Below are 12,417 nucleotides of genomic sequence, written 5' to 3'. Positions count from 1 at the left end.
CCCAAAAGGGTAAGTCCCCAAAAGGGTAACTTATGTCACGTCATCACTGACAGGGGCGGAGACTAAAATGACGCACATAGGGAACCATTCTTTTTGATATGACATCCCCCATTAAAACTTGTCATGTTACAGTCCCACGTTAAAAAGGAATAATTTCATTTCAAACCCCTTCACAATTCATTCCAAATGACACAAACAAAAAAGACGAAACAAAAAAGGAATCTTTCCTTCCCTTTTCCAAACCGAAATGGAAAAAATCCGCTGCCCAAAAAGAGAGAGCGACAACCCTCCTCGCCCCCCAAAATCGACACTGATTCCCCCGGGGGGGCGAGCTGCTAGGGAATAAACGCACGCGCCAGGGCATCAAAACGTTTGCACATGCCCCGAAGAGAAAAAACCAAACAAAAACAATAATAAAAAAATACAAAAAAAATTAGGATTATGTCTCAAAAAAAAGAGTATGGGCCCCTATCTAGGGTATTACCCAAATACACAACTAATCAAAATTTCTTTTGGATGAGGCGTAGAACGTGACGGCAATCCCCAAAAATGACTGCGGAAAGGGGTTTCCGAGTTTCTAAGTAGTTTAAAAATATACATAAATTATATGTAAATTGTATATACGCTCTGTGTGTTTAGGGTTTTGTGGTGTGTGGTGTGTGTGGGGTTGTGTGTGGTGTGTGTGTTGTTGTGTGTTTGTGTGTGTTTATATAAATATTTGTACAGATATATATATAATTTTGAAATATATATTTTAAATTTTATATATATGTATATTTTTAAAAATATATAAATAAAAATAAAATATTATAAAATAAAATATTGTTTTTGTGTGGGTTTATATATATATATATATATATATATTATTTTTAAATATTTAGGTGTAAATTTTATACATAATTATATTATGATGTATGAAGATAATTTTTTTCCCGGGTTTTATATATTATCTTTTGTATGTACTGCTCGAGCCCATCCACGGCGAAAAGGGACAAATCGCCCAAAAATAAAAAAGCAGTATCGCAAGATGGGCCCCCCCCGGGGCCTGTATTTTGGGGTTTTTTTATATTAGTACATTAAGGGTGTGTTTTGTAGTAAATTCTTCAAATATACATAAATACTATAAACACAAATTTAAACATATATACATATAAAAATACACAAACTGTAATACGCATATATAAAATTAATACAAACCCCACACCCCGAAATTTTACACAAAACACACACCCACACACACCCACACCACGAAAGACAAAACCACACCCCAAACATACAAAATAAAAACATAAATCAAAAAGCATAAAAAACACACATACATATATTTTAAACAAAACATTTATATATACATATTCCCCTTTTTATATAAAAATCTTTTAAAAAACTATATATGTATATTTATGTATATGCAGGGTATATACATTTTATATTTACATCCCATATATATATTTATTTTAAAACGTTAAATGTATATAAACATAAAAATTTTATAATCCTTAAAAAAAACACCACGCAACACAACCGATCCCCCCGAGGGAAAGGCCCCCCCCGACGGGAATCGGGGGCCCCGGGGGGCCCTATTGATGGGGCGAAGGGGGCGCCGCCGGAGCCCCCGGGTTTTCCCTCGTGGTTCCCCCCTCCCCCAGGTGTTGTGCCGCCGCCCGTCCTCCTCCGTCGGCTGCGACTGACGGCGGGCCCCGGGCCCCTGGGGGGCCCCTTTGCGGTTAGAAATTTAAAAACGAGTTTAAAAAAAAAATTTAGAATACTTTAGAATACACCCATATAAAAAAAAAGGGCATATATATATATTTTATATAAAACAACCCGAAAAATTTATCCCATATATATAAAAACAAAACATAAGCCACCCGAAAACACAGAACAAATAATATATATATATATATATATAAATATAATATATAAAAATACACACACACACACACACACATCTAAAAGTATAAAATATATAATATATTGATCTATTTATTTTACACAACCCACAACACAACACACACACCACAATATAAGACACACAGACACACACAAACACACTACATATAAATATATATATTAAATATAAATATATAATATATATAATATATATATGTTTTGTGGTTATACCATGTACTCATACGGAGATGGGGGGGCCTTGTAAACGGTTTTAATATATATAAATATAATATATATATATATATATATATATGTAATACCTGTATATATTACATTATATATGTACACATATATATATTATATATACATAATATACATATATAATACTAAATGTATATTATATATAATTAATATATATGGATATGTAATATATAGTTTCGTATATATCATACATACACACACACACACTCATATATATTATATGATGTGTGTGTGTTGTATGTATATATGTATGTATAAATATGGTGTTATATGTGTTACGTATATATATTATAATATAGTAAATATATGATATAATATATATGGTTTGTTGTGTTTGGTGTATATAAATGTATGTGTGTGTGTGTGTTGTATTGTATATAATACACATGTCTAATATGTGTATATTTCACACACACACACATATAGAAAGCTCGAGAGTGCAGTCACCGCCGGCGCGCTGTTCCCCTGGACAAGAATTTCACCTCGGCGGCTGCCTAAAGGTAACCCTAGGCACTAGACAAGCACAAGCAGTGCACCTCAGAGCGACAGGATGCATTCGGCCGTAAACAAGCCAAACATGAGGTGGATTGTTCCGATTGTGGCGACCTGAGGAGAAAACTGTGGTGGGTGTGTGTGTTGTGTTTTGTGTGTGGTGTTTGTGGTTTTGTGTGTGGTTGTATGCAGTCTATCACATTATAAAATATATAATATAATATGTTTACATATACATATACATACTGCATATAATATATACATATACAACGTAATATATACATCTATATAAATACACAAATTACAAACACACACACACACACACACATACTCGCACGCACGCACACACACACCACATGCACACACAAAGTTTAAATCGCACGACAACATACACACACACACGCCATACACACACACACACACAAATATATATTATAATATATATGTGTGTGTGTGTGGTGTGTGTGTGTAAATATATACATGTATATACATAAGAATTTTAAACTGAACAAGGAAATCTATTAACAAAATAAATTAATTAAAAAACCACATTACCTAACATAGCAATGCATACAGACAGCCAATAATAAGAATAAAAGCGTCGGTGAGTCATGAAGCTTTCTTCCTTCCGCGAAGAGGTTCAGGGTTGGGGGGGGGGGTCGTCTCGTATTGATAGATGTGACCGCATAAGAAACCTGGAATTTTGTTTCGACTTTTAAGCACTATTGATACTTTGTCAATGTTGCAGTAATGTGTTGTTGGTTATATCCTAACGTGAAACATAACTTTTAATTGATTATGTTAAAAAATAATTTTGTTCTGTTGTCTTTTGATTATCAGAATTATTATCATAATATTTATCACCATTACCACTAAAATTAACACGAAAGACCAGAATATTGGAAGAGAATTTAAAGTTATCCCTTTTAAGTCTGTAAAAAAGTTCATGATGTCGATCTAGGACGATGATAACGCAATGTCTAAAAAAACTACCTTTTTTGTTCTTCGATTATTTGAAACCATTTTGCCTCTCGTGAGAACAATCATTAGGACCACTGGTACGTATATTATTAAAACATATATATATAAAGGTTAGTTTAACAGATGACTTCTCTTTAGAAATTCATTTTCAGCTTATTAACACATTTTATTTTCATTACATTATCATCTTTACAATGCCATTACTATTTTAATTTTTAAACACTGTCAGTACATCGTTAAGAGTACCATTAGATATTGCTATCATACAATCCTTGTAAATGATGTTCACAATTGTCAGCAGTAAAGGTACCATTATCGTCAAACTCATTCTACTTGCAATATCCAAATCAACCTTGCATAAAAACAATTTTAATTCTCATTTTCATATCATTATAATCATTACAGATGTTACTGGTTTAACATCAATTCCTTTTTATCATAAAATAAGTAACTGACACTAAGGGCTACCTTAATCAAACATGGCGACTCATCGATTAGCATAATTATGAAACTATGTTCGAGGGAAATAATAATTTGGAGGCTGAGTTACACCCAGTTAGAAGGAAAGGACAGTGTTAAAATCATTCACAGTTGAACTATCTATGCATTTACAACCGTTATTTTAACAGTTTGTTAAGGCATAAATCATTTAACTCCAAATCGTCAACTGTAATTCTGGTCTTCCATTATGCCTAATTATAAACGTTATCCTCACCGCCACACACACTATACAATGGCGTTACAAATCACAGATCTATTGAAAAGTAAATAGTTACGGATTGTTTGTAGCGCACGAAACTACGGATGTAATATCCTGACGAACATTCTATTGTATTGTCACGGAGAAAACACGTTTTATTGTTAAGTATAAATACACATTTCACAACACACATACACACACGTATATATACACACACATATTTGTATGTTTATATAGTACATAAGACTGCTGCGATGTGTGGTGTGGGTGTGTGTGTTGTGTGTGTGTGTGTTTGTGTGTGTGTGTGTTGGTGTGTTGTGCACGTGTGTGTGGTGTGTGTGGGTAGTGTGTGTGTTGGTGGTGTGTGTGTGTGTGTGTGTGTGTGAGTGGGGTGGTGGGAATAATACATTATCTACATAAACAATTTTAAAATGGTACTAAAGAAATCCAATAACAAAACTGATTATATCAAAACACATTAACCGACATTCACAAAAAAATAACAAGTGGCTCGGGCTAGCAATCCTACCAAATAGAATATTCCAAAGCACGCTGGTTCCAAAGGGAGTGATTATTCCCGTGGGAGTGAGGAAGCCGTTTGTGAGGCACTTTCGAAAAAAGTAATGCTTTGGAGTAACAGATAAACAAAAATAGTAAACAAATTGATAAAAGAATTAATGAATAAATAAATTTAACCTCGTCCACCTGCGTCAAAAATAGACATAAGTAACACGAGAATAAATATTTTTTAACGTACAAGAGAACATTTGACCGTTTTCGATGACGTATTACTAACGAAGATACTATCGAAACCAAACCAAGCCTAATATTGTATTGCACTGTTCAGAGATCCCTTCTCAAGTAAAAAAAAAAAAAAAAGTAGAATTCCTTTAGACATATAAGAATTAGACTCATTTTCACTCTCTCCTCTCTCTCTCTCTCCTCTCTCATCTCTCTAAAAACACATCAAGGTTCTGAAACTACCCTTCGCCTATCATTCTCCTGTAGTTTGTATAACCAAAATACATTGTTTAATTTGCGTGTTGGAAACGTGATTTCGAAGGGATTTTTCCAGTCAAAGTCATGAGTGTTGATTTATCAATGGGCCGTATTATTGTTTGTTAATCTCGCATTTGTAGTGTTTTTGTAGTCGATCCTGTAGCCGAACTAAACAGCAGTACTAGTTTCAACAATAGATATGCTAATCACGACGATAGCCATGGAAGTTTAGGATCTGCATCTCGTTGTTATTACAATACAAAATAACGTAACTTGAAAGTAAGATAGAAGTTATAACACTCCCCAAGCCATAACCGCAAAACGACCTAATTTGACGACAAAACAAGAAAGAAATAGTAAAGCGTTCTTATTGTGGATAACTAATCTATACAGTGGGCACATCGATTATATATCAATTATTGTGATAATTATTGTTATTATTATCAACGATATCTTTGTCCATTAACGGTAATCCTAACTGGTATGTGATAGTGAAAAGTGAAAATATGAAATACGTTACTCTGCCTAATGTCCTTATTTGATCATTATATTATATAGCGTTTTATATTGCATTCTTGCATTTTTTGTAATCCAAGTACATAGTTTTGAATTTACCAGCATTCTATATCTCATCAAATTTATAACATCCTTGAACAGCAACTAGGAACATATCGGCATTCGTAATATTTCGGACTGTTAAAGTTTTCCAATATCATTATTTTTTTTCTGTCTTTATTTCATTACGCTTTTTATTTCTAATCCATTGTATATTGATACACACGCGCACGGGTGCCTGGTGTGTGTTAATATATATCATCCCCCCCCACCTAACACCCACCACAAACACACACTCATAGACGCTTGCTGCGATGATCAGTGGGTTAAGCACTGGACTCCGCCCCTCGTGACCCTGATTCAATTCCCCGTCGCAGCGGGGCGTAAAACGAGAACCGACATATCGCCTTCAGGAAAGTCAAACGCAGTGTCGTAGGTGAAGTCACCGCGTGGCAACAATGTTAGCGCTGAACGGCGGTTGATTTAGGAAGGCCAATCCAATCAGGTAATGGTGGCACGCCACATTAATATTTTAACAAACAAAAAATCACGAATCCAATAATCGTCAGAACCAAGTTCAACGAAAAAATAAAAAACCCTCTCAATGAGTGAACTGAGAGAGAAACCTATGACCTAACTGTGGAATGAATGGCTGTTAAAAAAATCAAAAAATAATAATAATAATAAAAAAAAAAATAACATATATATATATATCGTATATAATGTATATATATATTTATATATATGTTATAATATATATTTGTATATATATGCTTTCCTTTCTCTCTCGTCGTCACCTCTCGCAAAACATATAGTTCTCTCTCATCTCTCTCAGCTCTCTCTCTCACTCTCCTCTCTCTCTGTCCTCCCCTCTTTCTCTCTCATCTCTCATCTTCTCTCTCCTCTCTCCTCTCTCTCATCTCATTTTCTCTCTCTCTCTCTCATCCCCCCTCTCTCTCTCTCTCATCCCCCCCTCCTTCTTTCTCTCTCTCTCTCTCCTTCTCTCTCAATCTCCCTCTCTCTCCCTCTCATACTCTCTCTGTCTCTCATCTTCGGATCTCTCTCTTCTCTCTCTCTCTCTCTCTCTCGTCCCTCCCTCCCTCCCTCCCCCTTTTTTCCTCCTTCCCTCTCTCTCTCTCTCTCTCTCTCTCTCACTCCTCTCATTTCTTCGAGTAAGATCCAAGCTCTCATTCTCAAGGTCTCTCGTCTCATCTTCTCTCTCTCTTCTCTCTCTCTCTCATCTCTCTGCTTCGATTCTCATCTCCTCTCTCCATTCTCTCTCATCTCTTCTACTCATCTCTCTCTCCCCCTTCTCGTCTCTCTCTACTCCGCAAAAGCGCTCTCATCTACTGCTCTCTCATTCTCTCTCAACGCATCCTCCTCTCTCTCTCTCTCTCTCTCCTCTCTCTCTCTCACACTCTCTTTCTATCATCCCCACCTCACTCGCCTCTCTCTCTCTATCTCTCCTCTCCCCTCTCTCTCTCTCTCTCCTCTCCCCTCTCTCTCTATCTCTCCTCTCCCCTCTCTCAAACCTCTCTCCATCTCTCTCTCTCTCTCTCTCTCTCTCTCTCTCTCTTCATCCACTTTCTCACTTTCTCTTTCTCTCATTTTCTCTCTCTCTCACTTCTCTCTTACTTTCTCTCTCTCTTTCCTTTCTCCACTTTCTCTCTCTCTCACTTGTCTCTCTACTTCTCTCTCGTCCTTCACTTTCGCTCTCCTCACCTTCTCTCTCTCTCTCCTTTTCTCTCTCGCTCTCTCTCGCAAAACAGATATTTTCTGATGAATTTAAAATATAAAAAAGGAGAGAACCTTCATCTCTTCGCCTAACTTTCCTTACAAAAAAAAAACTAAAAAACTTGGAACAGCGAATTTCATTACATTTATTTACTGCCCTCATCCACCGATTTCCCTTAAATCTCGATAATCTCAAAAGAAAAAGAATAAAAATAATATAATATAAGAAGAGGATCCCCAAAAGCAAGGTGCAAACAGCAGAAGCAACCGCAGAAGCAACAGCAGAAGCACCACAGAAGCAACCAGCAGAACACCAGCATAAGCAACAGCAGAAGCACCCGCAGAAGCAACAGCAGAAGAACAGCAGAAGCACCAGCAGAACAACAGCAGAAGCTATACAGAAGCAACAGCAGAACCACAGCAGAAAAGCAACAGCAGATGCCAGCATGAGCAACAGCAAGAAGCACCAGCAAAACCCCAGCAGAAGCAACAGCAGAAGCACCAGCCAGAAGCACCAAGCAAAGCAACAGCAGAAGCAACAGCCAAATCAACATCAGAAGCACCACAAGAACACCAGCAGAAGCAACAGCAGAAGCACCACAAAGCACCAGCAAAGCAACAGCAGAAGCACCATCAAAGCACCCAGCAGAAGCAACAGCAAAGCACCACAGAAGCAACAGCAGAAGCAACAGCCGAAAGCAACAGCAGAAGCAACAGCAGAAGCACCAGCAGAAAGAAACACATAAGAACAGCAGAAGCAACCAAGCAGAAGCACCAGCAAGAAGCAGACAGCAGAAGCACCAGCAGAAAATCAATATCAGAAGCAAACAGCAAAGCACCACAGAAAGCAACAGCAAAGCATCCAGCAAAGCAACAGCAAAGCACCACAGAGCAACAGCAGAAAGCACCAGCAAAGCAACAGCAGAAGCTCCACAGAAGCTACAGCAGAAGCACCAGCAGAAGCAATAGCAAAGCACCAGGCAAAGCAACAGCATAAGCACCAGCATAAGCAACAGCAGAAGCAACACAGAACACCACAGAAGCAACAGCAAAAGCACAGCAGAAGCACCAGCAAAGCAACAGCAGAAGCACCAGCAGAAGCAAATAGCAGAAGCAACAGCAGAAGCAACAGCAGAAGCAACAGCAGAAGCAACAGCAAGCACCAGAGAAGCAACAGCAGAAGCACCACAGAAGCAATAGCAGAATGCAACAGCAGAAGCACAAGCAGGAAGCACCAGCAGATGTCACCAGCAGAACACAGCCAAGCACCAAAAGCAATAGCAAAAGCACCAGCAGAAGCAACACAGAAAGCAACAGCTAGAAGCAACAGCAAGAAGCACCACAGAAGCACCAGCAAAGCAATAGCAGAACAACAGCAGAAGCAACAGCAGAAGCACCAGCAAATCAATAGCAAAGCAACCAGCAAAGCAAATCAGAATCAACAGCAGTAGCACCAGCAGAAGCAATACAGAAGCAACAGCAGAACAATAGCAGAAGCACCACAAAGCAACAGCAGTACAACAGCAGAAGCAACAGCAGAAGCACCAGCAGAATCCACCAGCAGAAGCAACAGCAACAGCAAAGCCAACAGCAAAAGCAACAGCAGAAGCAACAGCAGAAGCAACAGCAGAAGCAACAGCCAGAAGCACCAGCAGAAGCAATAGCAGAAGCAACAGCAAAGCAACACAGAAGCAACAGCAGAAGAACCAGCAAAGCACCAGCAGAAGCAACAGCAGAAGCACCAGCATAAGCAATAACAGAAGCAACAGCAAGAAGCAACAGCAGAAGCAACAGCAGAAGCAACCACAGAAGCAACAGCAAAGCAACAGCAGAAGCACCAGCAAAGCACCAGCAGAAGCAACAGCAGAAGCACCAGCAGAAGCAATCCACAGAAGCAATAGCAGAAGCACCAGCAAAGCAACAGCAGAAGCACCACAGAAGCAACACAGAAGCAACAGCATATAGCACCAGCAGAAGCACCAGCAGAAAGCTCCAGCAGAAGCAACAGCAGAAGCAACCAGCAAACAATAGCAAGAATCAACAGCAGAAAGCAACACAAAAGCACCAGCAGAAGCAAGACAGAAGCACCACAGAAGCACAGCAGAAGCACCAGCAGAAGCAACAGCAGAAGCACCAGCAGAGCAATAGCAGAAGCAACAGCAGAAGCACAGCAAAGCAAACAGCAGAAGCAACAGCATAAAGCACCACAGAAAGCACCAGCATAAGCCCACCATCAGAAGCACCACAAAGCAATAGCAGAAGCACCAGCAGAGAGCAACAGCAGAAGCACCACAGAAGCAATAGCAGAAGCTACAGCAGAAGCAACAGCAGAAAGCAACAGCAGAAGCACCAGCAGAAGCACCAGCAGAAGCACCAGCAGAAGCCAATAGCAGAAGCACAGCAGAAGCAATAGAGAAGCACCAGCATAAGCAATACAGAAGCAACAGCAGAAAGCAACAGCAGAACAATAGCAGAAGCAACCAGCAGAGCAACAGCAGAAGCAACAGCAGAAAGCAACAGCAGAAGCATACAGCCAGAAGCACCAGCAGATGCAATAGCAGAAGCACCACAGAAGCAACAGCAGAACAACAGCAAAGCACCAGCAGAAGCACCAGCAGAAGACACAGCAAAGCACAGCAGAAGCAATACCAGAAGCAACCGCAGAAGGCAACAGCAGAAGCAACAGCAGAAGCTACAGCAGAAGCAACAGCAAAGCAACAGCCAGAAGCACCACAAAGCACAGCAGAAGCAACAGCAGAAGCACCAGCAGAAGCACCAGCAGAAGCAACAGCAGAGCACCAGCAGAGCACCAGCAGAACAACAGCAAACAACCCCAGAAGCACCACAGAAGCAATAGCAAAGCAAAACCCCGAAAAAGCAACACAAAGGGAACCCGCAAGCAAAGAAAACACCAGCAGAAGCAACACAGAAGCACCAGCAGAAGCAATAACAAAGCAACAGCAGAAGAAACAGAAGCAACAGAGAAGCACCAGCAGAAAAACAAAAGCAAAAGCCCCCCACAGAAGCACCAGCAGAAGAAAAGCAAAGCACCCAAAACCCAAAAAAAAAAAGCAAACCAGCAGAACAACAGCAAAAAAAAGCAACCCGCAGAAGCAAAACCAAAAAAACCCCGAACACCCGCAGAAGCACCAGCAGAAGCAAAAGCAAAAACACCAGCAAAGCCCTAAAAAAAGCAACAGCCCGAAGCAAACAGCAAGAAGCCCAAACCAAAACAAAAAAGTCACCAGCAAAGCACCAGCAAAGCAACAGCAAAGCACCAAACAGAACCAAAAGCAGAAGCAACAAACAGAAAACAACCCCAGAAGCAACACAGAAGCAACCCGCAGAAGCACCACAGAAGCAAAGCAAAACCCGCCCCCACCAGCAGAAGCAAAAGCCCCGAAAGCAACCCGCAAAGCACCACAAAAAAAGGGCAAAAACAAACAAAAAAACAGAAGCAACCCGCAGAAGCAACCCAGAAGCACCAGCAAAAACACCAGCAGAACAAAGGGGAAGCAACCCGCAGAAGCAAACAGAACAACCCCAAAAAACAAAGCAGAAGCAACACAAACAACCCCAGAACAAAGCAAACAACCCCAGAAACAAAAGCAGAAGCAACAGCAAAGAACAGCAGAAGCACAGCAGAACACCAGCAGAAGCAAAGCAGAAGCCCCAACAACCCGAAGCAAAAGCAAAGGCCCCCGAGCAGAACACCCGCAAACAAAACCCGCAAGAAAAAAAGCAAAAGCAAAGCACCAGCAGAAGCAAAGCAAAGCAACCCGCAGGGAACAAAAGCAAAAAAGCAACAAACAAAAACCAGCAAAGCACCCCAGAAGCAACACAGAAGCAAAGCAAAAAAGCAACCCCAAAGCAACCAGAGAAGCACCCGCAGAAGCACCAGCAAACAACAGCAGAAGCACCAGCAGAAGCACCAGCAGAAGCCATAGCAGAAGCACCAGCAGAGCAACCGCAAAGCCACCAGCAAGAAGCAATAGTATAAAGCAACCGCAGAACAACAGCAGAAGCACCAGCATAAGCAATAGCAGAAGCTCAGCAGCAACAACAGCAGAAAGCAACAGCAGAAGCACCAGCAGAAGCAATCAGCAGAAGCACCACAGAAGCACCAGCAGAACAATAGCAGAAGCCACCAGCAGAAGCACCAGCAGAAGCAACCGCAGAAGCTACTCCCCAGCAGAAGCACCAGGCCAGTAAGCCAAACAGCAGAAGCCCCACAGAAGCAATAGCAAAAGCACCAGCTAGAACAACAGCAGAAGCAACAGCAGAAGCCCAACAGCAAAAGCAACAGACATGCAGAAGCACCAGCAGAAGCAAAACCCACAGAAGCAACAGCAGAAGCAACCAGCAAGAAGCATAATCAATGCAACGAGCAGAAAGCAAACAACAGCAAAGCAACAGCAAAGCACCCAGTAAGAAGCACACAGTTCAAAACCGACCGAGAAGCAACAACAGCAAAAGCAACAGCAAAGCAATCATCAGAACAGAAGCAACAAATCAGAAAGCAAACCAGCAAAAGCACCACAAAAAAGCAAAAAAAAGCAAACCAAGCAGAAGGCACCCACACAGAAGCAACAGAAGCCAAAAACAGCAGAAGCACCATCAGAAGCAATAAGGCAGAAGCAACCAGCAGAAGCAAATCACCACAACAGCAAAAGCAACAGCAGAAGTCAACAGAGCAGAAGCAGCAAACAGCAGAAGCACCAGCAGAATCCAACTCAGCAGAAGCCAACACAGCAACAACCAGCATGCAAGCAATAGGCATAAAGCAAACAGCAGAAGCAACCTAG

General features: G+C 40.5%; 1 protein-coding gene across 1 annotated transcript in view; it reads left to right on the top strand.

The window, feature by feature from the left end:
* LOC125044162 (mediator of RNA polymerase II transcription subunit 15-like) overlaps window positions 1-12,388 on the top strand; it is a 14,959-nt gene extending 2,571 nt beyond the window's left edge. The window contains exons 2-14 of the mRNA XM_047640614.1: window positions 1,647-1,723; window positions 7,966-8,269; window positions 8,391-8,666; window positions 8,826-9,039; window positions 9,174-9,250; window positions 9,599-9,742; window positions 9,869-10,018; window positions 10,073-10,372; window positions 10,491-10,659; window positions 10,757-11,341; window positions 11,433-11,606; window positions 11,659-11,820; window positions 12,074-12,388. Of these exons, the coding sequence (XP_047496570.1) occupies window positions 1,647-1,723; window positions 7,966-8,269; window positions 8,391-8,666; window positions 8,826-9,039; window positions 9,174-9,250; window positions 9,599-9,742; window positions 9,869-10,018; window positions 10,073-10,372; window positions 10,491-10,659; window positions 10,757-11,341; window positions 11,433-11,606; window positions 11,659-11,820; window positions 12,074-12,388 (2,947 nt within the window). The remainder of the gene's footprint in view (window positions 1-1,646; window positions 1,724-7,965; window positions 8,270-8,390; window positions 8,667-8,825; window positions 9,040-9,173; window positions 9,251-9,598; window positions 9,743-9,868; window positions 10,019-10,072; window positions 10,373-10,490; window positions 10,660-10,756; window positions 11,342-11,432; window positions 11,607-11,658; window positions 11,821-12,073) is intronic.
* Window positions 12,389-12,417: the final 29 nt, after the last annotated feature.

The sequence above is a fragment of the Penaeus chinensis genome, chromosome 35 (genome assembly GCF_019202785.1).
Source record: "Penaeus chinensis breed Huanghai No. 1 chromosome 35, ASM1920278v2, whole genome shotgun sequence".
NCBI lineage: Eukaryota > Metazoa > Arthropoda > Malacostraca > Decapoda > Penaeidae > Penaeus > Penaeus chinensis.
The sequence above is the reverse complement of the archived record's forward strand: the minus strand, read 5'-3'. Positions and strand labels throughout refer to the sequence as shown.